This window comes from Oenanthe melanoleuca, chromosome 9 (assembly GCF_029582105.1).
Source record: "Oenanthe melanoleuca isolate GR-GAL-2019-014 chromosome 9, OMel1.0, whole genome shotgun sequence".
Classification (NCBI taxonomy): Eukaryota; Metazoa; Chordata; class Aves; order Passeriformes; family Muscicapidae; genus Oenanthe; species Oenanthe melanoleuca.
The window spans coordinates 1326237-1351584 of record NC_079343.1 but is presented as its reverse complement, the minus strand read 5'-3'; the positions used below and the strand labels follow the sequence as shown (position 1 = coordinate 1351584).

The following is a 25348-nucleotide window of genomic DNA, read 5'->3' as shown; positions in this document are numbered from 1 at the left end:
GTGCCCACCAGCCACCCAAGCAGCACAGCTATCTGGCTGCTTCACAGTCCTCAGCTGGGCAAGTTCCCCCCACAGGCTGCCCTTGGTGTCCCAGGACGTGCAGGGAGAGGGGAAGGGCCCTCCAGAGCCTGCAGGCACGGGCAGCTCCCAGTGGGTCAGCCACATCCCCACACAGCTCTCTCCTCCCCACTGCAGCATCCTCCCACTGCCCAGCTCCTCCCTCCCACCGGGCTGGACCCCCCTGCTGCTGCCTCCCACCAGCAACAGCTGTGTGGAGGGCATGTGCCTCCCATTCCAAACAAACACACACTTCACAGCTCAGAGGTAAAAGACTTTATTATCCCATGGGTTTTTCCTAAGAAGTAAGATTCCCACCAGACAAAATATACAAAGCATCTTATGTTTTCTCTCTAGACAAGTGCATTCTCATCCTATGGAACAGTGACGACGTTGGCTGACCCCAAAGAACCAAGGTTTGTCCTTAAAGCTGCAGGATTGCACAGTTAGCACATCCAATGACCACTTAAATCATGCAGAACCAGAGGGGAGGGCAAGAGGCCTCTATGCTCACCTGAGTGCAGGCTCAGGCCTCTAGAAATGAAAAGAAACACAGGGCTTAAATTTACCAGTTACTTCCATTAAGTGAAGCAATTCTCTGACCCACTCCTTGTTGTCCTCTTGGCAATTAAAGGCTGGGGCTAGCAGCAAGTTTTTGCTGGGAAAACACAATGCTAGAAAAGCAAATACCCATCTGGCAGTGGGAAACTTTCCACACCAACCTGCAAGAAGTGCACATAATTCTTCATTTTACATCAAGCTTATAGCAGAATGAAACCAAAATGCCCTCCTCTACTTGACAGAAATTGATGTTTATAGCTATGTTTATATAAAATAATAAATACTCAGCTTTTAAGGACATATTAATTCCTATTGCATTACATGACCATCCTGAGATGTTGTTTTGCTTTCACATAATTAACTCATAGAATTAACATTCAAAAGTTTAAAATATATTAACTTTGCATTTTGGTTCTGCTGAGTTAATGATTGTACTTGCATTTACTTTATCCTTCCTCTTCCAACACAACAAGCTCATTTCAACAGATGGTGAACAAGCCCAGATTTGCTGGAAACCAATTAACAAGAATGTGCCAAATTGAAACTCACCCCATTCTTTCAAGCCAAAAAACTGCCTGCATTTCAAGAACCTAATTAGTTTTAACTACATTTATGGAATGGAGGGAAGAATATTTAATTACTCTGCAATTCTGTCTGATGATCAATAGAAATGCTGTTTTGTTCAAACAATTTCTCTGCAGTATATTGATCAGCTGAACCTTGCCTTGTATCAGTATCTCTACTTCACTGGTGCCTGCAGATAATGTGATACACAGCTGGATTACAGTGATTACTATCAAAACAGCTTTCACTGGAAGAGTTACACAAGAATACACACTGTTAAAAGATTTGAAAAAACTGCTTCTTCACTTGCCAGTAACTACCAGGTCTGCTGCTGACACCACCTTCCCTCTGCTGAGCTCTCAAACTGCCCTGTCTGTAGCCTCACAACTATTCTGCTCCTAACTGCACCTGGTTTAGGTCATTGCATCAGCACCAAAATGAAAATCCTCCTCTTGTACACATACCCTCTGTCCCAGTGCCACAGCAGCCTCAGAGCAATATCCCAGCCTGAAATTGCTCAGCCAGGAAAAGAGCACCTATTTCCAGCATTCCTATTCCTCAGCCCTCCCTTCTACCCAAACCTTCTCCCAGAAGAGATTTCTATCCTGTGGTGTGGAAGAAGCTGCATCTACCCCAGTTATCTTCGAGCACTGTGTAAATTTAAGCCCAGCAAATGTCTTGGGTAGGTAGCAGGGAAGAAAAGGCCACAAAGGACCCCAGAGGTTAGAGCTGCACAAGCTGGGGGAGTATAAAAAGTAGCCAGATTACCATGTCTAAAGAGAGGGCTGAGAGCATGTGTGTGCATGTGTGTGCAAGCAAAGCCAAGGAAGGTTACATCTGGAGAGTGGCTTCATGACTTCTGGCAGATAACAGTTTCAACCACAAAAGTGTTTTCAAAGTGACGAATACGATGACAGTTTCCAGCCTCACGTCGACTGATACCTAGAAGTGATTTAAAGAAAGGAGAGAGGTGAATCAACAAATGATAATCTGCAAGAACCAAAGCAAGTGGGGGAAGGAAAGCAGATGAGATGCAACTTCTGAACACTGAAATGAAACCACTGAACACTGAGACAGCCCATATGGAAAGCAGCATTATCTGGTCTTTGGAAGAATTAACTATCTTCTCTAGGATTTAGTCCTGCAGTGAGAGCTTCCATGGGCTGAAGGAGTCACATGGAAACAGCTGGTTTCAGCTGACAGCATCTCAGTGTCATCTCAGGGACCAGAAAGCCTCAAGAAACCAGCAGAAGCCACAGGCTGATACAGAGCACATCCCTGGATGCAGCAGAAGTGTTTAAAACAGCACTTCCTCTCGGGCTGTTTGTATCCCTGTGTGCCTGATCCTGCTGTGGCCCAGCCTGGGGTAATGCTTCCCCTTGGGTCACACTTCCCCATGCCCTTCAAATGCAGCTCCTCAGCTCTGGGCAGCTCTGCTGGCAGCTCCTCTGCCTCACAGCAAACCTGTGGTGCCCCAATGACAAGCAGGACTGTGCCAGGGCTCCATGGGAGTAACAACCAGAGTGTGCCAGCAGCTCCTCCTCATCAGTGCAGCTCCCATTGGGAAAGCACAACCAGCTACAGCCACGGGACCTCTGCACCCTGTAGCTTCCCCAGAGATCCAAACCCAGCTGACTGCAGGTCCATGTTCCAGGTGAGCCTTAAAGTATACCTTAAAAGCAGATTAATACACATACTGGTATTAAAGAGTATTTTGCAGCAATGTTACCATTTCAATATAAGACACATATTGCTGATTTCCATGAAATCATTTTTACACAGTCCAATGTTCCCTCTTCACAACGTTTTGCCATACTATTAGGAACTTAATTAATTAAAGGCAATTTGCAGATCTAATCTGCTCTGAATAGCTGCCACTGAATCGGGTGCCTTCATTAGGGAAATCTTCCAAACAGTTCCCAACAGTACTGCTATTAGTTCAGCCCCAGGAGACCATGTGTAAATGAATTGCTGCCTCCTGCAACCATTTTTGCAAAGTTTCTATCAGGCTGATGGATGACACAAACACAGCAGTCAGCACCCACTTGCAGCACCATCCTGCAGCTGGGTTTCCAATAACTGGATGGGAAACACCTCAAGGGAAACCTCCAGAGGGAAACCCCCAGAGGGAAACCCCACTCTGGCTATGAAGAGGTGAATATGGCTACACCAGCCATAGCAGGGCTATGTTTGGGCTGTGGAGGACAAGGCAGGGCTGTGATGGGGGTGAGGAGGACAAGGCAGGGCTGTGATGGGGGTGAGGAGGATGGGACAGGACTGTGATGGGGAGTTAGGAGGATGGGGCAGGGCTGTGATGGGGGTGAGGAGGATGGGACAGGACTGTGATGGGGAGTTAGGAGGATGGGGCAGGGCTGTGATGGGGGTGAGGAGGATGGGACAGGACTGTGATGGGGGTTAGCATGGTCAGCAGGACTGTGATGGGGGTGAGGAGGATGTGGCAGGACTGTGATGGGGGTTAGCAAGGTTGGCAGGGCTGTGATGGGGGTTAGGAGGATGGAACAGGGCTGTGCTGGGGGTGAGCAGGATGGGACAGGACTGTGATGGGGGTTAGAAGGACGGGGCAGGGCTGTGCTGGGGTTAGCAAGGCAGGCAGGGCTGTGATGTGCCATTAGCAGGATGGGGCAGGGCTGTGCTGGGGTTAGCAGGGCAGGCAGGACTGTGCTGGGGCTTAGCAAGGCAGGCAGGGCTGTGCTGGGGTTAGCAAGGCAGGCAGGGCTGTGATGGGGGTGAGCAGGATGGAACAGGGCTGTGCTGGGGCTTAGCAAGGCAGGCAGGGCTGTGATGTGCCATTAGCAGGATGAGGCAGGGCTGTGCTGGGGTTAGCAAGGCAGGCAGGGCTGTGCTGGGGGTGAGCAGGATGGGACAGGACTGTGCTGGGGGTTAGGAGGACGGGGCAGGGCTGTGCTGGGGTTAGCAAGGCAGGCAGGGCTGTGCTGGGGTTAGCAGGGCAGGCAGGGCTGTGATGTGCCAGCAGGAGGGTGCCAGGCCAGGCAGGCTCTCACGTCGGCGGGCGCCGCGCCGCCGCAGCCGGTAGGTGTCCTTGCCGCTGCACAGGCGGTAGATGAAGGAGCCCAGCTGCTCCATGTCGCTGACGTGCTCCGTGGCGATCATCTCCTCCTGGATTATGTACGTCTGAGGCAGGTATGTCCCCTTCTGAAACGACAGGTTCCACCAAAACAAGGCACAAACACTGTCACCGTCTCCTCCCTGAACACAACGGTTTCACACAGAACACCACAGAAAACCAAACTGCAGAAAATCCATTCACTGTTGGGGTTCAAGCTCCACTGACTGAGGCCAGTTAACATGTGTCCTTGTCCTTGCTGGAAACTGTCCCTTGCTACTAGCACAGTGCACACAAAACAGATCAGATCCAAAAATGGAATGTTCACATAAGGGGTGAAGTCAGTGTAGGATCAACCCTGTTATAAAGTGACCCAAATTTTAGAGCAGGATACCCAAAACTGTATGTCTGAGAGTACAACAAACCCATCTGGAGATAAATAAAAGCTTAACCAAAATTCCAGGAATTCCACTGAAACGTGCACTCTACATTTACTTCAAAAGGCAAAGCCCAAAACCACCAGCCCAGCTCAGATTCCAACATTCCACTCTCCTCTTTGGTCCATTCAGCTCAGCCACAATGATATCCTGCCCTTACTGCCCACAGGAATGGGGGCTTGAGATGGGCCATGGGCACCACATTCAGAGAAGAACTGAGCTCTCCACACACCTTCATTGCCCCAGGAACATCTGGGGCAGTGACATCCCTGCTGTTGGGATAGAGGTCACACTGAAGATCAGAGTGATGAGTGAGGTATCATGGCAGAAAGCTACCAGGGGATGGAAAAAATGGGGTTTCTATGTGCCCCCCACAGATGGAGGTCACACCTTTCCCTGCAGGAAAGAGTTCAGCTCAGCACTGGAGATTCTCTGCAAGCTCATTGCCAGGTGCTCAGAGCATCTTTCATGTTTGGACATCACTGTAGCAACAAACAGCTGTGTAACAAGTGCAGCTCGGGTCAGGGGGCACTTTTGAGTAGATGCTAACTAGATCATGAAGCAAAGAATCATCTCCGGTCCCTTTTCCTTACGAAGAGTCAAGGAAATAAAAGAACTGTCAGACCCTGGGACCAAGGTAAGCATAATCAAGGTGAAAAGCAAGCAATAGCAGCACCATTTCAAATGTCACCTCTTCTGTTTCCCAGGACTGCTTATCTCCACAGAGACATACCTGGAAACACACTATCTGAACTCAGTGCTGTGCTGCTGGGCTGGCACAGCCAGGTGGATCAATAAGGCTGTCCTCTAATGCTGCTGGATTAGACAATTAGTGCCAGTTTGTACTGCACTAACAAAACAGTTCTGCAAGAAATTCCATTATTGATTCTCAGGGGGAGAAGGCAGGGGGGCCGTGAGATAAGTGCAGTTCCTGGCAGGGCCTGCCATGGTGACAGCCAGGGCTGGGGCTCTGATGTGCTGTACCCTTGGCCTGGAGAGAGGGCTCAGAGAGGCAGACATGAGCACACAAGGCAGTTTCTTCACTGTCTCAGATTGAAATAGCTGTGGCAGGTGAAGGGGGAATCACCACTTCTCCATCGCAGGACTGTGCAACAAGAACAATACCTTCCAGTCTCTGCCAAGAACTTTCAGCAAGCTAAAGCTCTGAGCATCTTGTGCTCTGGAAGAGATGTGGATGGTCCATCATTTAACTGGGTCACCTCCAGTGTCCTGCTGCTGTACAAGGGAGCACCCCTCCATCCTTTTATGTCAGGCACAGATGCAGGCCTGGTCACTGAACTGTCACACCTGCACAGAATACAGCCTGACAGAAGCAGGTGCAGGGCATGTGGCAGCCACTCTGCAAAGGGGCACCCTCACACCAGACTGGCCAGGAGGAAAGAGCAAAGAAGGTTCCCCAACTCCCTGTGCTGCCACAGTCTGCTGGAGCAAATCACTGGTGTTAATTGCTGGACTGTGATTTGATTCTAGAAACAGGACTGCAGTCCCTGAACAGCTCCAAAATGAGACTTTCTGCTGGTAAGCAGTCCATTCATTAGGGACTGACTGCATACAGAGATGCAGAGAAAGCAAAAGTCTCCAAGTGCAAGGACCAACAAAGCTCACCCAGCATCCAAAAGGCAGCACTTTTGAGCAGCAAGGCAAGTCATAAGGTCATAAAGGTCCTCCCTGCAGCAGGAAGAAACCTGAGCTTTCTGCCTGAGCAGCAAGGCCATCCCCCCACATGAGGCCATGAAGATCACTGGCCCACAGGATCACAGCTAATTCAGTTGGGGAGGGACCTCAGGACTTTATCCCATCCAGTCTGGAAAACCCCCAAGAATTTCAAGGAGGCAGCACAACCTCCCTGGGCACCCTGATCCACTGCTTCACTATCCTTGCGGTGAAAAACTTTTTCTGAGCCCAATACCGAGCTAACCACTTTAAAACAATGTCTCTAAGGCACAGGTTAAAGCATCCAGAGACAGACAGGACACTACTGGACATCCATCTCAGTAATCAGGTTATTTAAACCCACACCTGCTTTGGGTTGGCACAGAAGGCCACTTCATCTGTACTGTTATCCCCTTTTTAAATTCAATGACAGTGCATAATTTTCACTGACCATGAGTTTATGTTATTTTAGGATGTGACCAGCATTCTCAATATCTCAGCTTGTGCAATTCTGCCTTTTCCATTTCCCTCTGCCCCAGGGACTGGTCACCTGCCGGGGTCAGCAGCTGTGACAGGTCTGGAGCGGGTTGTAAGTAAATGTGTGTTGTACCCCAGCAGGGTTCCCAGCACATTTGCCAGACAGTCACAGTGCATGAAACTGTGAGGACTGCTAGGAAACAAACTGGGAGTCTGACAGGGACTGGAGATCAGGCATCTCTCCAGGCATGACTATTTGTCTCTGAGCTCACGCTGCAAAGTTCACCACACTGCACACAGCAGGAAGTGAGCAAAGGGAATTTAAGAGTAAGAATTAGATTGTCTTTTTTTTTTCCCTTTTCTTTTAAACAGACCCTCCCAGGAGTGATAAAAGACCCAGGCTCAGTGTCTTGATTTACCTGCAGAAGACTGAGACAGATATGTACCTTTTGCAGTCTGAAAAATCCTGTGCTTTTTTCCTGCTGTGAAGATTAAATAGTATTCTATTTTAAGATGGCTGCTTTCAGCAGCACAGGCTTCTGAACTGAACAAGATCGCTGGTACTAAACCCAATTAATGCTGGCAGTGAGCACAACTGCATGAGCCCAGGGCTGGTGCTGCAGCCCAGCAGGGAGGGTAGCAGAGATTCCCCCCCAAAAAGGTGAATACTGAAGGCCTGTCCCCCCTCAAGGGACAATGAGAGCTCTGCAATTGGCAAACCAGAGTGCAAACCACAGGAGGGTGAAAAGAAGGAATTTTTTCTTTTTTCCCTTGATCCCAACAATCAGTAAACACCAGAGAGAAGGAATCTGCTGCTTTCTGTGTCTCCCTGGTCAGGCTGACCACCATGCCAGCGTTACTGTGCTATCTGCACAACCAGAATTTCAGCTGAACCTGCTGAAGCCTTCACTCGACATGAAGACTCAGGGCCAAGCTGACTTCCCCAGACACAGCAGTTTTGAGTTCCCAGGAGCTGCCAGCTGGCAGCCAGGAGCCAGCTCAAGGAAAGCAGGGCTGCAGCTGTACCTTGACGTTGACCAGCAGCTCCCACAGGTTGCGGGGAGGCATCACGATGGTGGTGTTGAGCTCGATGACGTAGCACTTGTCCAGCGTTATGTCGTGATACGCTGTCAGACCCTGCAATGCAAGCACAGAAATCACACAACTGAACCCTCTGCATCAGCTGGGACTGCAAAAATGGGCGACAAGAGGGAATTCAGGGAAGACAGGAAACTGCTTAAACAAACCTCCCCACCAAGCAAGTGTTACTGTATTTGGGATAAGGAGTGGAAAAAGGACACAGTAACATGGCACTCTCTTGCATGCTGTAAGAAAGACCAAGAAAGAGCAATTTATTGAAGGAAGTAATTGCCTTAAATAAGACACTTGGTGAAAAACAAAATACAGACAGATCATTGGTCAGAGAAGGAGACACCTCTTGTCCCAGGCTTTCTCATGGGTCCAGCAGGTGTTTATCTTTGTTATAATTCTTTCTCTTGTACTTACAGTAGAGAAAGAGCCTCTAGCTTGGGAAAAAACCCAGCCGAGCCTGAGAAAGCCAGACTGGAAAAAATCCTTTAAGATTCTCCCTGGGCCTGTAATGGCCACAAGCAAGGAGAAGAGTGGGTTGGAAGAACCCAGAGAGGGCCTCGGGCAGGAGGACAGCTCAGGAATAAACCACTGACAAGTGGGACATGCTGGGCCATGAACACAGAGCTGGTGCAAGCAGTCAGCCCCACGCTGTGCCCCCAAAGCCCAGGAGCTCCTTACTCGCTGGAAATCGTGGATGATGTCTGCGGGGTCGCTCCCTCCAAACTGGGGCACTGGGACATTGATCTGCTCGTAGTTCTCTTCAATGTAGATCTTGACATCTTCGTGCAGCTCCAGCTGCCCTTTGAAGGGCGAGTAGAGCGAGTCTTCGTACAGGACACCGCAGTGGAACACGCTCTCACGGGGCAGCTGTGGGACAGATCCAGGGAGAGCTACAACACACACACCCCCAACAGCTACAGGAATGCACCCCTGCTGGCTAAAACATTCATCAGATGCTTGAAGATATTGCAAGATCAATCTTTCTACCAGAGAACATTCTCAGTGAACCTAGTGCAAACTACGCTTGTGGAATTATCACATCCCACTCCATGCCAGCCAGGTCCAAAGTGAATAAAGAATTCCCTGTCAGCTTTCATGAGGAGTAATTCAGAAAGGCAAAGTGACTGCCTGCAAGCTCTTATTTTTCCTCACAGACTGCTCACATTCCCCCACAGCCATGGCTTCCAGTAACTGCATTTTTCCACAGGAGGCATAGAAGCTTGAGCTGAGCAGAGCCCCATTTCCAGAGGCCCTTGTAGCTTGGAGTGGCAAATGCAGCAAAACAGGAGCTGCTGCTGTCTGAGCAACCTGGAGGGCATCCCTGCCAGGGCCTCCCTCAGGGCCAGGATGCTTCTCCTAGGGAAGTGCCTCCACAAAACGCCTTGTGACAGGTACCCTCACCTGGGACAGGGCTGTGTGTGAGGGGGAGCAGCCCTGGGGCTGTCAGAGCATTCCCAGATCAGGTGTCAATGAGAGTGGGTAATAAGGCACAGATGGTTCTTGAAACGAAGACTGCAATTTAATTTGACAGCAAGGAAATCTATGGACAAAAGGAGTATATAAAAAGACTCTTCTGCTGAGTGGATAAGTGCTGGCTGCAGAGATGAAGGCTCACCAACACTCATTCACTAATAACCACTCCACAGCACAAGGAGCACTCTGGTGCAGATCAGTGCTCTGGGGTTTCGTGGATAAACACTCAGAGCCAGAGCTCAGCAGTTTCCTCCTTAAAAATCAGCTCTGCCCTGTCTCATTCCCTGTGTCCTGACCCTCCACTGTGCTGCCAGCCCAGTGCCCTGGTCAGGCCAGGCTAGGCTTTGCAAAGACTACATGGAAGAAAAGGTGCTGAATTTAATGGAGGTTTGGGGCTCATTTTCTAAATCATCTCCCACTTAGTTCTTACTTCTCTGTTTTATTAATAGCAGCACCTATTTTTGTCACACCTACAGAGTTTTTCTGTGCTAGAGCCTGCAAAACCTACTGCAAAAAGCTGTTCCCTTGCCTGTACACCCCCTGCTCTCTCCAGGCTTGTTCTCTCCTCACAAGCCATGCTTTTGGACCCCTGTACCTCAGGCAGCAGTGATGTGGGGTTTAAAAGGTACAGCTGGCAGGATATTTTTGTGCAGTTGAAAAGAAAGTAAAACAAAGCCATAAATGAAGGGGAGGGTTTCTGGAAAGCCCTTTCTGGCATTGGGCATGGAGGTCAGCCTGAGCCTACCACTCAAGAAATGTCCAATTTGCAGTGCCCAGTAACCTGGCTCCTGAGTGACCACAGTGCAGGGCAGCAAAAACCAGCAGCACCTCTCAGAGGTGCTCTGGCTCCTCGGGCTGATGGAGCCAGAAGTGCTTCCCAAGTGCTCTTACCTGGGTGATGAAGAAGTACCTGTACACGTACATGGATGCAAAGACCAGCCCCAGCAGCAGCACGAGCAGGCCCATGGTCAGGTAGCACACCCCGCTGAGCGACGAGCGGCGGCCCTGCGCCGCGGGGACGGGCTCCTCCTGGGGACAGGAGCACACTGTCAGGTGTGTGCAGGGCACCAGGGTATGCTGGTCTGCCCATGGAGTGCTGCAGGGTGCCAGGAGCCTGCTGTTCTACCCACAGGGTGTTCCAGGGCACCAGGAATATGCTGTTCTACCCATCAGGAGTGTGCTGTTCTACCCACAAAGTGCTGCAGGGCACCAGGAACCTGCTGTTCTACCCACAGGGTGCTGCAGGGCACCAGGGTATGCTGGTCTACCCATGGAGTGCTGCAGGGCACCAGGAGCCTGCTGTTCTACCCATGGGGTGCTGCAGGGCACCAGGAGCCTGCTGTTCTACCCACAGGTGCTGCAGGGCACCAGGAGCCTGCTGTTCTATCCACAGGGTGCTGCAGGGCACTAGGGTATGCTGGTCTACCCATGGAGTGCTGCAGGGTGCCGGGAGCCTGCTGTTCTACCCACATAGTGCTGCAGGGTACCAGGAATCTGCTGTTCTACCCACAGGTGCTCCAGGGCACCACCAACCTGCTGTTCTACCCACATAGTGCTGCAGGGTACCAGGAACCTGCTGTTCCATCCACAGGGTGCTCCAGGGCACCAGGAACCTGCTGTTCCATCCAAGGGGTTGTGCCATGCAATGAACAGGGCAGACACTGCCCTGCAAATCTACTTCATACCTGGAGACAGTAAAACTCTTCTTGTGCATTTTGCCTCCCTTACCCCAGATACATAAACTATATACATTATATACATATATATTTATATGTATTGATAAAAAATTGTATGTGTGTGTCTGTGAACATACACAGATATATTTATCACCAGCTTCCCACCAATTGTTCAGAACAAAGACAAGCTTTGTTTCAGTGGGCGATAAAGACTGACCAAAAATAAAAAAACAGATCAGGAACTAAGACTTTCTGGCTACTGAATGTAACATTATTTATATATTTATAGTAATTTTTTTTTTGTTGAAATGCTGCCACTCATAGCAGAATTTCTCAATGGAAATTTTTGTGGTTTTTGGAATTACTGGTCCCAGAGAGGTACCTCCTGGCCTTGCTGGGGTGAGCTGACTCAAAGAGATGTGCTGATCTCAACTTCATTTTCAAGCACATTGCAGCAGAGTTCCCAGGAAAATGGACAGAGCATCAAAAGAAAACACACCTGTCCTTTTCATAGTGCTGCCCACTCTATGCAGACAATAGCCAGCTCACCTTGTCACAGCCCTGAAAACAGAGGGCAGTGCAAATGCAGGGTTACCTTCTGGAGACAGTTCATCCCAACCAACGATGCTCTTGTTTTTACTACCAAAATAACCCTTCAAAATGTTAAGCAGGACGATGTAAGGCCTTTCAGAAGCAGATGAAAGAAGCTGTTTCAGAGATGCCCCAGTTTCCACAGAGAAGAGCTGAAAGCTGCCCTCAGCTGAGGAGGCAGGCAGGGGAGAGAGGCACCAGGGAGGGCTGTTGCAGATTAACTGCCTCTGTGCAGTTTGGGGTCTGTTTGACTACACAGACACTCTCTCCACAGCTACTTGGAGACTGCTACAAACAGGAGGAACAGACTGAAAAGCTAACATCAGCCTCTCATTTCCAAAGTTCCTCACTTCTTCAAGGAAGAGATGTTTCTCCACAATAATTTACCAAGACACACAGGGTGGTGCCAGTGCTGAAGCCCCAAGTGAGAGGCCCCTGGGCCCCTGCCACCCTCTGGTGGCATTGGGGCAGCTCTGCCCAGCCCAGCTGGCAGCAAACACCCCTTTCCCCTTTCCCCACCTGCAGCAGCCCTTGAGAGAGCAGCAGCTCAGTGTCAGGCTTGGAGGCTGTCCCAGACTAGGACACCCAGCATCACTGAGGCTCCCCTGGGACCCTGCCAGGTGAGGATTCCCTGCTCCTGCCCCACACCTCAGCTCCACTGAGATGCAGCAACAGGGGCAGAGCCAGGAGCCTGCAGCCTGCTCCACTCCCAGCCAAAGGGGACTCCTCTAGATACTGACTTTTCTATTCCTAGCCACATCCAGCCTGATAACTGCCAAGACCAAATTGCTTTGGGGGAAGCTACAATTCCAGCACACCTCCAGGAGAAATTAATCTACATTTATTTCTCCTTCATCTCAGCTTCTGGAAGACCCACAGCACCTCTGTTCACTGCCAGCTGCCTGCACTGAAGGATCACTGTAATCAGTTTGCTGCTGCTCCTCTAGCCAATAAAGGGATGAGCAAGCTGAAAAATATCTTTTTTTTCCTCTCCTTCTGCAGACAATGGGCAGCAACTCTGACAAGCCACAAAGAACAGAAAAAAAAGGAACAAAAAAATCACATTACTAGAGGAAGTTTAAAGCCTTTCTGACATGAACCACTAGGACAAGAAAGTCATGCTGGATGTCAAGTGTTTCACAAAAACAGCTTTTCCCCAGATACTTGTCATCACAGAAAGAGTGCAGATGGTGGGGGTGAAGAGGAAGGAGAAGATCTCCTGACACTGAATCAAGGCTGAGAAAATGTTTAATGCTCTGCAAGTGAACCATATCCAAAAGGTGCCAGGTTGCTGTGGGGTTAATGCACTGCTGCTCCTGTGGTGGGCTGCCAGTGCTGACTCCAGGGAAGGCTGGCAGAGAGGCTTCATGAGGACACAGCAACTCAAAGCACAAACAAAAAATACTCCCACTAAAAAAAAAGCTGCATTTGAAGAATGGTAGGGAGGGGAAATAAACCCTCAGTGGTTTGCTACTTGCTAGGACAGCTCTGTCTTCTTTGCATGACCAAAAACACTGTGAGACATCCCACCTCTCACTGCCAAAGATGAGTTCTGCTCCCTACAAAAGATTTCTGGCTCCAGAAAAAATGCCTAAGCTTTGCCTGGTGGGAGAAGGTGGGAGAAGCAAAGCAGAGTTTTGCTCTGGAAGAAGTTATTAAACAAACTCCCAAATTCTGAGGGAGGATAGAAAAAAATTAACAGCAAACATTCTGATAGAGCAGCAATTTAGGCAGTGAGGTTAAAAATGCAGCCAGCTGGGCCAAAGGGAACAGTTAGCACACTCCTGCAAAATACTGCACAAAAATCACCTGGAAAAACCTGACTAAACATGTGTGTCTCCATCTCCCAGCCCAGCAGGTAGAAAAGCCATCAGCATCTATCACTGTGAATAAACGCCAATGTAAAAGCAGCTACGTCAGTCTGCACCCTGGCTTGGGGCTGGAGCTGTCCCAGCACTGGGAGCCCATGGATGGAGCAGTGCACAGCCTGCTCTAGCAGCTCTTCACCCAGGATAATCAATCTGCACCAGCCTGGAAACATCCAAGAAGCTTATTCCACATCATGCCACTACACACCTCCTTCCCCACAGGACCCCCAATCCCTGCAGCAGAATTGTTTACAAACAGGGTACTCTAAAAATCACAAAATCCATCACAGCTGATTTCCATCTTTTCTTGCCTAGGAATGCCTGGCTCCCCAGCAAAGGGAGAATCAGACTTGGCAGCAGGGTTTTCCTGAAGAGCAGTTCATGTCTTCAAGGTGTACATTTCCAAAGGACAAAAATCAAAATATTAACAGACAAAAATGCTGCACATTCACCAGATGTTTAACAGTATTCTAGAGAATTCATTAACCAGACACACTGCTTGCAGAAACCATCCTATCAATTTTCTGCCCTTGGGGTTTTTTGGCCAAGAGGAAAAGGAAAGGTTGGGCAGACGCAGGGGCAGGTATTTCAGCTGGTTACAATATTCCAAGAGCTGGACATATTTTACACAAAAATGAACAAAAGGCCCTTCTTCCCCTCCCTGGGCTGAGCAGAGGACAACCATCCATTAGTTTCTCCATGAAAGAACAGAAGGAAAAGCAACAGCAGTGGCAGAAGGGCAGCATGCCTACGGTCCAGGGACTACAGATGTGCATGTGGGGAGGATGCACAGACACATCCTCAGCTCTGAAGGTATCCCACTCCACAGTGATTCCTTCTTTGTTCCATTTCCCTTGGCAGTGCCACTTTGCTGACCCTTACAGAAAGGGGGCCAGCTCCTTTTCCAGCAATTTCAGAAGAGGCAATGGGTAGAGCTCCTTATGCTTCTGCCCAAGGGGAAGCCACAGCTCTCTCTTCCCCTGCATGGGCAGTGGGGGAAAAAGCACCCACCTGTCACAAAGAGCACCTGCACACCTTGGGTTTTTGCCTGGCATTGTTCTGCTAATCCTTCATTCCACTGGGAAGAGTCAGAGGCAGCTCCAGGCACAAGCCTGAGCTCCCAGACATGCTGACTCTGCCCCAGCGTGCTTTCAGACACTCAGCCCAGTGCCCAGCAGCAGACAGGATATTGGAATATAAAAAGGAATTCCTTTCCTCAGATAAAACAGGCTCTTCACCAGGACTCAGTGCCCTGCCAGCTCATGGGGCCAGCACAGGAACAGAGCACAGGCAGCAAACACCCAGATGGGAAAGGATGGAGGCATGATACACACCATGGGGTAGAGGAGGTTTGAAAGTAGCCTGAGGGATGGGAAAAAGTCCTAATTCAGTCTTTGTGGATTTTCTTTGGAGTTTCAGGTCATGCTGAGGACATGATGAAAATGGCTGGTGTCCTGTTATTCCTGATTGGTGCTAAATGGCTAAGGAAAGTTCTCCTACAAGGGGGTGGTGGACAGAAGCCTGGCTGGGCACAATGTCTGGTCCAAGGTTTGGAAACCAAGTTCAAAGGCCATAGTGAGTCAGAGCAGGAAAACATCCCAGGCACCTGTGGCTGAGCCAACCCCCCAGCCTTTGAGCACAGCACTGGAGGAGCTGTTCACAAGAACCATACCTGTGAGATGCTGCCTTTGGAATCCCTCATTAATACAGGAGAAGGCTATAAAAATAGAAAAGTGACATTATTGCTCCTTCATCACCCAAGTCTTGCTGAAGATGACAGAAGTGAGAAAATTAGAGTTGTCGTGTCACGCCTCGATCCCTTCCCGAGTCACACACTGCCTTGGCAGAGATGGGCTCAGCTCACAGCCCTTTTCTGCTTCTCCAGCTTTGGAAACAGCTCTGAGTCCTCCACAAATCCTCCTTCCTGCATTTCTGAAACACAGGCGTTTGAAATCCTTCCTTTTAGGTGTAGCAGGGCCTGACAAATGGGACAGAAATTGGCAAGTGTCTAAATATACACCCCCAACAGGAAAAGAAGCATGGGGTGACTAAAAATAGCAGATGTGATTTTGATGACTGACAAGTGAGGAGAGAAATGCAATGCAAAGGGATGCAGTTTGGAGAGCAGTGCCATCTGAAATATGTCATTGTTCTCTGGGACACTGTTAAAGGGAGCAGCAGCCTGAGCTCTCAATGTTTGACGCACTGACATAACCGCAGACACTGCCATGGCCTCCTCAAAGGATGCAGGCTCCAAACTTAAGAAACCCTCATCACAACAATCTAACTTACCTTGCTGTTCACTCATTTCTGGCAACTAAAGGCCAACACAGACTATGGAAAAGAAAAAAAATCAGTTCAAGGTTGCTACCTCCAGCACATCAAGTCCCATATTCACAGCAAAATCAGTTCATGCTTTACAAAACATAAGGACTTGCAATAGTGGCACCTCCACAGCCTTCAAATGGAAAAACCCCACAGCTGATTGCTGGAAAACTGCAGTCTGCCACTTACAGCAGGGGTAAGCTGGAAGGGACTGAGCTCTCCTCTGATGTGGTGGCTTAGCTTTGAGTGTCCCCTGTTGGGAAAGTGACCCCCAGGCCTGGATCAAGAGCCTGCTCCTTCTGCACATGAAGCAAAGCCTTCTCATCCACCCACCCCACTGGTGCCAGCTGCTGGGCACTGCTGGCACTTACTGCTGTCCCCTGCTCCAGGAGAAGCACTGGAGAGCTAGTGGGATAAGCTGTTGGGTGAAGAAATCCAGAGCTGCCTCCCAAAGACAACCATGTGTACTCAGGAATTGCAACCCAGGGGAGCTCGGTGGTGGAGAGCCCCCAGGGACGGCTGGGTGGGCAGCAGGCTCCAGACTGGAGCACCTGCCAAGATCTGCCCAAGGGAGCTGAGAGACCACAACAGGAAAAAGGCAGACACAGGAGGACAAGAAGAGGAACAGAGAGATAAAATATCACAGCAAAGGCATCCTGGCATCCATCAAAGCACCCCTAACACTCCAAAGAAAGCTCCTGTGCCAGATAACAAAAAATGAGAGGGGAGAGGAGAGGAGGAAGAGGGAGAGGGAGAGGGAGAGGGAGAGGGAGAGGGAGAGGGAGAGGGAGAGGGAGAGGGAGAGGGAGAGGGAGAGGAGAATCCCAGGTGGGCCCATGGGGAAAGACTGCCTGAGAAACTGCCCTGGCTAAGAGAGGTCAAAGCTCTGCACTAGCAATGAGAGGCCTCTCTAGGAACCCACACATGGAAGGAGGGTCCTTCCAGGGCAAAGGGCATTTCTGATGCTCTAGGTCAGAAAAGAAAACATGTGCATGTACAGACAGAGAGGAAAACACACACACATATATATAAAAATATATATGTATGGTGCACAGTTTCCAAGGCAACCAAAGTCCCTGCTCACATCCTTGAGCAGTGCCTGCACTGGCCACCAGACAGCATTTCCACAGAGAACACAACTGATGACTTTTGGACTAAAGATGCCTGGAAGCACAAAAAACCCAAAACAAACCAAAAGCAAGCCTGTAATTAAGAGACTAACACAGCTGAAGTCAGAAAAGTTGCAATAAATGAATCTAATCACACCTTTGAGTGACACCACAGCACGTGACTAGCAACAAAGCCACCTGCCTCAGGAGTCACTTCACAGCACTGGAAATTAGAATATCAAAAACAAGCACTGGCTAATTAAAACCCCCAGCTTTGTTGCTATATGACAAAGACAGCAGGATGTTAAAAATGCAGCCTAGCATGTGGGAGCTCTTAAGCACTCAGTGATCATATTTTCCTTCTCCCTCATCAGCAAGAGAGATATAAATCCCCCTCTTTTCTCCTTTTTTCATCCCTTTCTGGAACTGAGGGGCTGTTTCTCCTCCCTCTTTGTACAGGGGTGAGGAATTAATTTCCATATTTTTTTTTATTTTGTTTTTTTGGCAGAGGCACAACTTCCAGCTGGAATGATTCCAGCCTCCCTCTCCTTTTTCTCAAGAGTACAACCATTCAGAGCATTAGCAGAGCCAACAAAGCCCCTGGTAAAAACAAGGCTGTTCTTACCACACTCACAGCTGAAGCCCTGAGCATCATGTTGAACAGAGAGGCAGGCAGAGAGAAAATAAACAGCTGCGACACACAAAGTGGCAAAAAAAAAAATCTCAACCTGGGCACTTAACAGCCTGGCTGCCAAAATACTGATTCTGATAAACACAGCCTGATTTCCAGGCCACTCACTGCAATGATGGGGAAAATCAGTCCTTGCCATGGAGCAGCTCCAACAGCACAGCTAAAGGGCTCTGGAGCACCTGGGCAGACCTCACCTGGGAGAGAGAAGGAGCCAGCACAGCCATGTGAAGGCCACGGGTTGTTTAGGGCTTCTTTACACAAGACTCCCTGAAGTGGGAGGTGGCATTAAAACAATGGGAATTTTCCCCAGGAGATGAAGGGAGGTTAAGCTTTGGCACTGGGCTCAGAAGCTCTCCAGAGCAATGAAAGGCAAAAAGCAGCTCAAGCAAGAGCAAAGCAGAGCAGCTGCTCTGGGAACAGGGGAAGCTCTTAACCTGAGAGGCTGGCAAATCTGAACCTTGACTCAAAGGTAAAGACACATGCAGGTAGGCAGACACCTGACTCCTTAAAAGACCTCTCACAAATGCCAAAAATATTCCAGAACACTGTGAAACTGAGGTAAGGAAATGCCAACAGCTTTCAGCTTGCTCTTGGTGTAGCTGAGTCTTCCTTCTCCTCCTGGGTGAAGGGAAGAGAAGGTGCTACCAAAACCAGTCTGTTTGCTTCTGCCATCATGTAGGCTTGGAAGGAGCAAGCCATGAGCCTGGGTGCCACCAAAGTGCTGAGCTGTCCCTCAGGACACACACCCCTTACCCCAGACTGCAGTTCTACAGCTGCTCCCATGTAAAACAAACCCACCTGCCAACCCATGCAAGTGGCCCTGGCACAAGCCAAGAGAGACAAGGCTGGTTTTGCAAGAGGTGTGAAGGACTTGGTGCTGCAGCAACACATCTGAAAACAGAAAATGTGACAGGGAAAAGACATCTAAGAGTTTCACACCATTTCACCTTAAGTTTTTCACCTCTAGTGATGCCTTTGGATGCTAATGAAGCACCAGGACTCACCTGGACACTGCCACTGGGCTCTCACACTGCTTCTTTCCCCAGAAAGCTCCATGTCTGGAGAGCTTTTGGCTCTGTACAGTTTAAAATCACAGCACCCACCCTGGAGCTTGCAGTACAGGCAGAGAGAGAGGGTCAAATCAGCCATTCTGGATCTCACCAAGAGCAAGCCAAGCACTGCTGATGGATGTGCCAGCCAACTGGCCAATGAAGCCAGCACTTCCCTTCTCACTCTTCCTCTAGATGTGACTGATTCCCAAAAAGCTGTAAGAAAGGACACAGCCATGCCCAAGATGCCCAAGATCACTGAAGGCCCTGCCTTCTGCTGGCTCTGAAGACAAGAGGGGCACTCACAGCCAGAAACCTGCACTGACCACTCTGAGCAGAGGGGCAGAGTCCAGCATCTCCTGGAGGGCAACTTCAGTCACCTTCAAGGAATGTGACTTCAGGTTAAAGCATTTGCTTCTTCCCTGAAAATCAGGACTTGCACAGTGTCACACCATAAAATGAAGTCATTGCTCCCTTCTGGAACACTGACAGCTATTATCTCTTCTCCCAGCAACAGCATAGGAAAACTCTTGACAGTCAATCCTACACTTGAAAATTCACCACAAAGAAAAGGTGTCTAGTTTAACAACAGCAAGAGAGAGGAGGCAAATTTACCCTTCTCTTTGTTGTTCAAACTGACTTCAAAGGTAGGGCACCAAGGAAGACAACTCTGAAAAGCAAGTGCAGAGAAATGAGTGAAAAAAACCAGCACCCTCACACTGTCCTCCCTCAAATGGTAACACTGGCATTAAAAAACTCCCCAAGTATTCCTCTCTCACACATCACTTGGGAAGAAAATACGTGTCTACAAGTGAAAATGCCTTTTCCATCTCTTGTAAACCTTGTAATGAGCAAACATTTGGTAGCACAAAACCAGGAACTGCAGAGCAATACCTCATCCTCCATCTCTCCAGACAGGGCTGCAGTATTCTGCTGGATGCAGCTCCCTTCTTCTGGGCTTCTGTCCCATATTTGCTTCTGGTTCATTTGTACCCTTTGAAATTCCTCTTTTTAAAGGTATTTCTTGGTTTTCTGTGTTTTGCCAAAAAAAAACAACTCCACCAAACTGCTGTGCCCAAAGTGAGTAAATGCAACAGGCTCTTCCCAGGGAAAGAGCTCCTCCATGCAAAGCTGGGCTGGCTCTGGCTCTCCACAGCTTTGGGAGAACACACACCTCTAGGCAGATATTTTCAGTGTCTCTGTCTCCAGCTCTTCAGTGAAAGACAGCTATATTTTTCAAAATTCAGTTGCATTTATAACATATCTGCTTGGAATAGACATTCTGTATCCTAATCCCTCTGCCAGTTTTAGCCAGATCCTTTGTCATGCTCAGCTGGACTATCAAATATTCATGCCTGGAGTCCAGTAAGACACTGAAGTCTAGTATTTCACTAGAGCAGATCCTGCAAGGGTCCAGAGACTTTTTTTTTCTTTCCAATTCAGACCTTTTCCTCTGCTCCCAAGGCATCCCCAAACCACAGAGAACCAAAACCAAATGACAGTGCTTCTCTTTAAGCTGACAACTCTACAAAAAGAAGTTGTCACTTCAGCTCATGTGGTTATAGGAGGGTTGGGCAAAGAACAGGAATAACCTTCTGTTTCAGGAGGCTGCTTCTTCAAATTAGGATCTACCACACTCAACTCCCTAAGCCTGAACGTGGTGAGAACCCCCTGCAGCTCGAGAGCCTCCAGCCTGGACTCAAGCCTGCAAACATGTCAATGAGCACAATCAATCCACACTGCTGCCAGCAAGCTTTCCCTTCCCCTCTCTGAATTTACAGCTTGCTTTGTGAAAAAGCCTCTTTGAAAGACTCTTCCTCTCATCCCCTTCCCTCACCATCTGTCTCCCACCTCACAACATTCTGCAAGGAAGTCACTCACAAAGCCCAACCCTGCACTGGCACAGCAGCATCCACAGGCTGGTGTGACTCTGCTTTCCATGCCCAAAGAGCCACTGCTCCTCCACCTGCCCTGTGAGCTGGAACCCAGCTCTAGAGCACCACTGCTCAGGGGCACCAAACTCCTGGGAGAGCCACAAGTGGCACTGCTGTCCTGCTGCCACCATGAAGTGCTGATCCTCTTGGGCTTGCTCAGGCAAATGCAAAGCATTCCCAGCTGAGCATCAGGAAAGGCAGGGGAGCAGGGACACAGCACCAGCCCCAGCAGTGAGGCACTATCTGCCTGCCTAAGAGCTCCACAGGCACAGCAGAGCTGCTCCTCATGGGGAGATGTGCAGTCACAGGGAACAGAGCTTCCTGGGTACCAGAGGGGCTCTCAGGGAACGTGCTCCCCACAGATTTCCAGGCTTTGCCCTCCAATTTCTGCCAAACAGGACAACCCTGCTGGGTGTGGGAGCTCTGGCAATAAGGAGGAGGCTGGGGCAGCTCAGCCATCAGCCAGAAGCTGAGGCACCCACCACTACAAAGAGACTACACAGACACAGAAGGGCTGGATGGAACCAGGGCCAGGCAGCAAGCAGCTCCTTGTGGGAGACCTCCACACAATCAGGAAGGGTGTGATCCAAAGACCACTGAGTCTTGTCAAGACTTTGGGAATGCAGATGGGATGAAAGGCACAAAATCAAAGCCTGGTATTACTGCAACCAAGCAAGAGCAAAACATCAGTCACACCCTGCAGACACCATTGTGTGCACCCTGGAAAGCCCTGGCAGCCCCTGGGCCTGTCTCTGCCACATAATGAGTAATTATTAGAGAGGGGCACAAGGGGTCAAAAAAAAAACCCAAAAAACCCAACCCACATTTTGACTAGAGAGCTCCATCAGTTTTATTTGGTTCCTGTGGGTTTCAACATTCATCACAATCACAAGGAGCATATTTCCCAGAGCAGTTAAAGACACAGCCTATGTATTTATTTCTATTTCAGACTGCAAATATGCAGTTCAATGAAAACTCACTGAAGACTACTTTGCATCTGAAAAAATATCTGCCAATGGACACAATGGATTATTTTACTGGCTGCATAACCTCAAGATGCCTTCTGCTCAAGGCTGCAAAGTTCTTACCAATGACAAGATTGTTTCTTCTATAAGCTCTTACTTGCAACAGTCTCAAAATTATGTGGATTTTTCTGACAGGAGTTTAAATTGCATATTCTTCCCAAGTCAAGCCAAGCTGTGCAGGGGAGAAACAAGGCTCAGCACATGCAATTCTGTCATGACTCCTAACCTACTACTTTTCAGGACACATTAGCATCACAGACATCTTCCTGCCTGCTGCATCTTTGCATTCACCGAGCACCTGCCAAAATTCACAGGCTGCGGAAGCTGCCGCTGAATCATTTCCCAGCTCTGGCTCCTATCACTGGGATTGAAGTTATGAGATCAAAGAGGAAAGGAATGCAGAGCATGTTGTTTGCATGTCACCAATGCCATTTTGCTGCAAGGCAGCTAGAGAAAGACACACACAGACAGAAATTATTGGCAGCACGAGCGGGAGTATGGCAAGAAAGCCTGGCTATGGAAAGACCAACACTGCAAGTTGGTGTTTTACAAAGGTAAAGCTCCAGCTAGCCCAGGCACACCAAGAATCTACTGTCTTAGTCTAAAAAACATCATCAGGAAGAGAGACCACCTGATGTCAGTGGATGTGATGCTCCCTGGACATCCTCACACTGCACAGACTCTGTAACCCAGTCCTGCCCTTATTTCATGGGTCTCCTGTTGATGTTCTTACATGTCTGTCTGCTGGAATCAAGAGGCTGTTGAAGGACCTTTGTTCTAAAATCATGTTTTTAAGTTCCTTTGTAGCTCACAAAGGTGGGCTTAAAAGAACAACACCTGCCTCCCAGTAGTCAGAGAAAGGCCCAAGGCAATGTAAAACCCCTAAAATTTATTATTTGCTACCTAAGCAAATTTCATACATCTGGCAGGACCTGAAACAGAATAATTTTGATTGCTGGGATCTGGCAGCACTAATGATAGAAATAAGTTTCTGTTACTTTATTACTTTTTAAACTCCTTTACTCCCAGTGCTCATGAGAAATAGATGGATCCTGCTTGAACTCATGCAGGAGCAACAGAAGAGCCAAGTTTCTGGCTGTGGAAAGCTGGTTTAATGGCAGGATGAGCTGGAAGTCCAGTATGATAGTCAGCTTCCAGGGTTGGACATCAGAGGCTGGAAGAAAACTAGCACCTTAGTTTGTAGTTAGGAAATACAGTCAGGAAATCACCAAGAGGTCACAGCTGGCCACGTTCCCCCAGGTCTCTGGAGAGCTCCTTGGTGTGACATCAACAGATGCACCCATGACAGACTGAGCACAGCCAGACCTGGCAGCACAGCCGAGAGCTGCGGGCACATTGTGTGTGATGGGAGAGATCATCACGGTGTAAGTGACTTCCTGAACTCTGCAGAGCAGAGCAGCCTCCTGAAGCCCCTGCTGCAAAGCACTTCAGGGCAATTCCCACTTGTTTGGTGAGGCACACAAGCAGGAACACTCTGCACTGCTGCAGGAACAGAGTAAAACCACAGCTCCCACAGCGTTTCTTGAGTCAGAGAGATACCAGGGTTCAATAAATGATCAGACCACATGTACAGCCTAGAGATTTGTGAGGAATACAGAAACACCATTTAGGACTCCTCCTCTGAAAGTGAAGTGCTTTTCCAAGGCAGCCTCGATGCCGTGGGTCAGGCCCAGCTCAGGACATCCTCACACCACACAGTGTGGAATTCACCCAGCAGGTCTGCCCTGTCAGCAGGGCTGGCAAGCAGGGCTCTCCAGCACCAGAGACTTCAGAAACACCCACTCCTGCCAAACACCACACTGCCTGGCTCACTGGCCGTACTCCCGAGGGGCACTGGCCGTGCCACCACCGGCAGGTGCCCAGCGCTGCCTGACAGCGCCTGGCACGGCTCACACAGCCCGGGAGCGACCCACACAGCTCTGCCCCTGCCCCAGCCCCAGCCCTGCACCTGCTCTGGGTGCTCCAGTGCCTTCATTCCCCTTGTGCCTGAAGGAATCCCAGCCCCTGCAGGCACGAGCACTTGTTCCCCTCTCCTAACCATCACCTGAAGCCAGCAGAGCAACTCCCATCTGCAAAGCTTCTAGAGCCGTGTGCTCTTAGCTCCTTGCTTCTCATCTTGCTCCAGCACCATCTGTTTTCCTCCTCTTGACTCTTCCCCGTGCCAACCCGAAGCCTTCAGAGATGTTAGGATTTGAAATCCACCCATATTTGACCAATCCGAAATTACATTCCCGCAGGCTAAACCACCCAAAGGGATGAGTTCTGCAGCCACTGTGTGCGCTGGACTCTCGCTCCGGTGCCCAGGGACGGCTGCTCCCCCATGGCGCCGCTACCCTGCCCCATCCCCTCCCCACTGCTCTAAACTTCGGGTGTCCCCAGCCCCCGAAGCCGCCGGTGGAGCCGGACACTCCTGCCGGTGCCGGTTCGAAGCAGCCCCTCACCACCCGCACCTCTCGTCTCCCGCCGCCCCTCGCCCCGGCCCCACTCACGGCGCCCGGGGGCAGCAGCACGGCGCCCGCCACCCCATCGCCCCCCGCCGCCTTCTCCTTCTCCTTGTCCGGCTTGAGCGCCGCGGGCGCCTGCTGGACGCCGATCTTCACCATGGCCCCGCTCCGCCGCCGCCGCCGGCCCCGGCACCGCCCCGGGGAGGGGCCGCGCCGCGCCCGCCCTCAGCGCGCCGAGCCCGCCCGGGTGCTCAGAACCGCCCTGGGTACCCAGAGCTGCCCCGGGTGCCCAGAGCCGCTTCATGACCCCCAGAGCCGCCCCGAGACCCCCAGAGCCACCCCCGAACCCCCAGAGCCACCCCCGAACCCCCAGAACCACCCCCGAACCCCCAGAGCCACCCCCGAACCCCCCAGAACTGCCCCCGGCCCCCAGAGCCACCCCCGCTCCCCCAGAGCCACCCCCGAACCCCCAGAACCGCCCCGGCCCCCAGAGCCACCCCCGAACCCCCAGAACCGCCCCGGCCCCAGAGCCACCCCCGAACCCCCAGAGCCACCCCCGCTTCCCCAGAGCCACCCCCGAACCCCCAGAACCGCCCCCGGCCCCCAGAGCCACCCCCGGCCCCCAGAGCCACCCCCGAACCCCCAGAGCCACCCCCGAACCCCCAGAACCGCCCCGGCCCCAGAGCCACCCCCGAACCCCCAGAGCCACCCCCGGCCCCCAGAGCCACCCCCGAACCCCCAGAACCGCCCCCGGCCCCCAGAGCCACCCCCGAACCCCCAGAGCCACTCCCGGCCCCAGAGCCACCCCCGAACCCCCAGAGCCACCCCCGAACCCCCAGAACCGCCCCCGGCCCCCAGAGCCACCCCCGAACCCCCAGAGCCACCCCCTGCCCCCAGAGCCACCCCCGAACCCCCAGAGCCGCCCCGAACCCCTAGAGCCATCCCCGAACCCCCAGAACCGCCCCGGTCCCAGAGCCACCCCCGAACCCCCAGAGCCACCCCCTGCCCCCAGAGCCACCCCCGAACCCCCAGAGCCGCCCCGGGCCTGGCTGTCCCCGGCCCCGGCTGCACCGTCCGGCCCCGCTGCGCTCGGCTGGCTGCGGGACACGGAGCAGGTGCAGCGGCACCCCCGGGATCTTGGGGTACGGGCACGGTCAGTGCTGCTGACATCGGGTCAGCAAAGGGGAAAAAACAA

At 50.8% G+C, this 25348-nt stretch overlaps 1 protein-coding gene across 1 annotated transcript; it reads right to left on the bottom strand.

Annotated features, from left to right (window-relative positions):
• Positions 1-318: 318 nt before the first annotated feature.
• On the bottom strand, positions 319-24344 carry ITM2C (integral membrane protein 2C). The gene is made up of 6 exons (XM_056498851.1): positions 24199-24344; positions 10312-10449; positions 8626-8814; positions 7882-7992; positions 4206-4356; positions 319-2124 (listed from the first exon to the last, which is right to left on the bottom strand). Exons 1-6 carry the CDS (start codon positions 24310-24312, stop codon positions 2033-2035), a joined length of 795 nt encoding a protein of 264 aa, XP_056354826.1. The 5' UTR covers positions 24313-24344; the 3' UTR covers positions 319-2032.
• Between the last annotated feature and the right edge of the window lie 1004 nt (positions 24345-25348).

Excerpts from the sequence above, each read along its gene's own strand:
- ITM2C (XM_056498851.1), bottom strand. The coding sequence starts at position 24,312 with ATGGTGAAGATCGGCGTCCAGCAGGCGCCCGCGGCGCTCAAGCCGGAC. Across the intron at positions 10,450-24,198 it reads TGCTGCTGCCCCCGGGCGCC|GAGGAGCCCGTCCCCGCGGC; the intron begins GTGAGTGGGGCC and ends TCCTGTCCCCAG. Across the intron at positions 4,357-7,881 it reads AGCTGCTGGTCAACGTCAAG|AAGGGGACATACCTGCCTCA; the intron begins GTACAGCTGCAG and ends CTGTCGTTTCAG.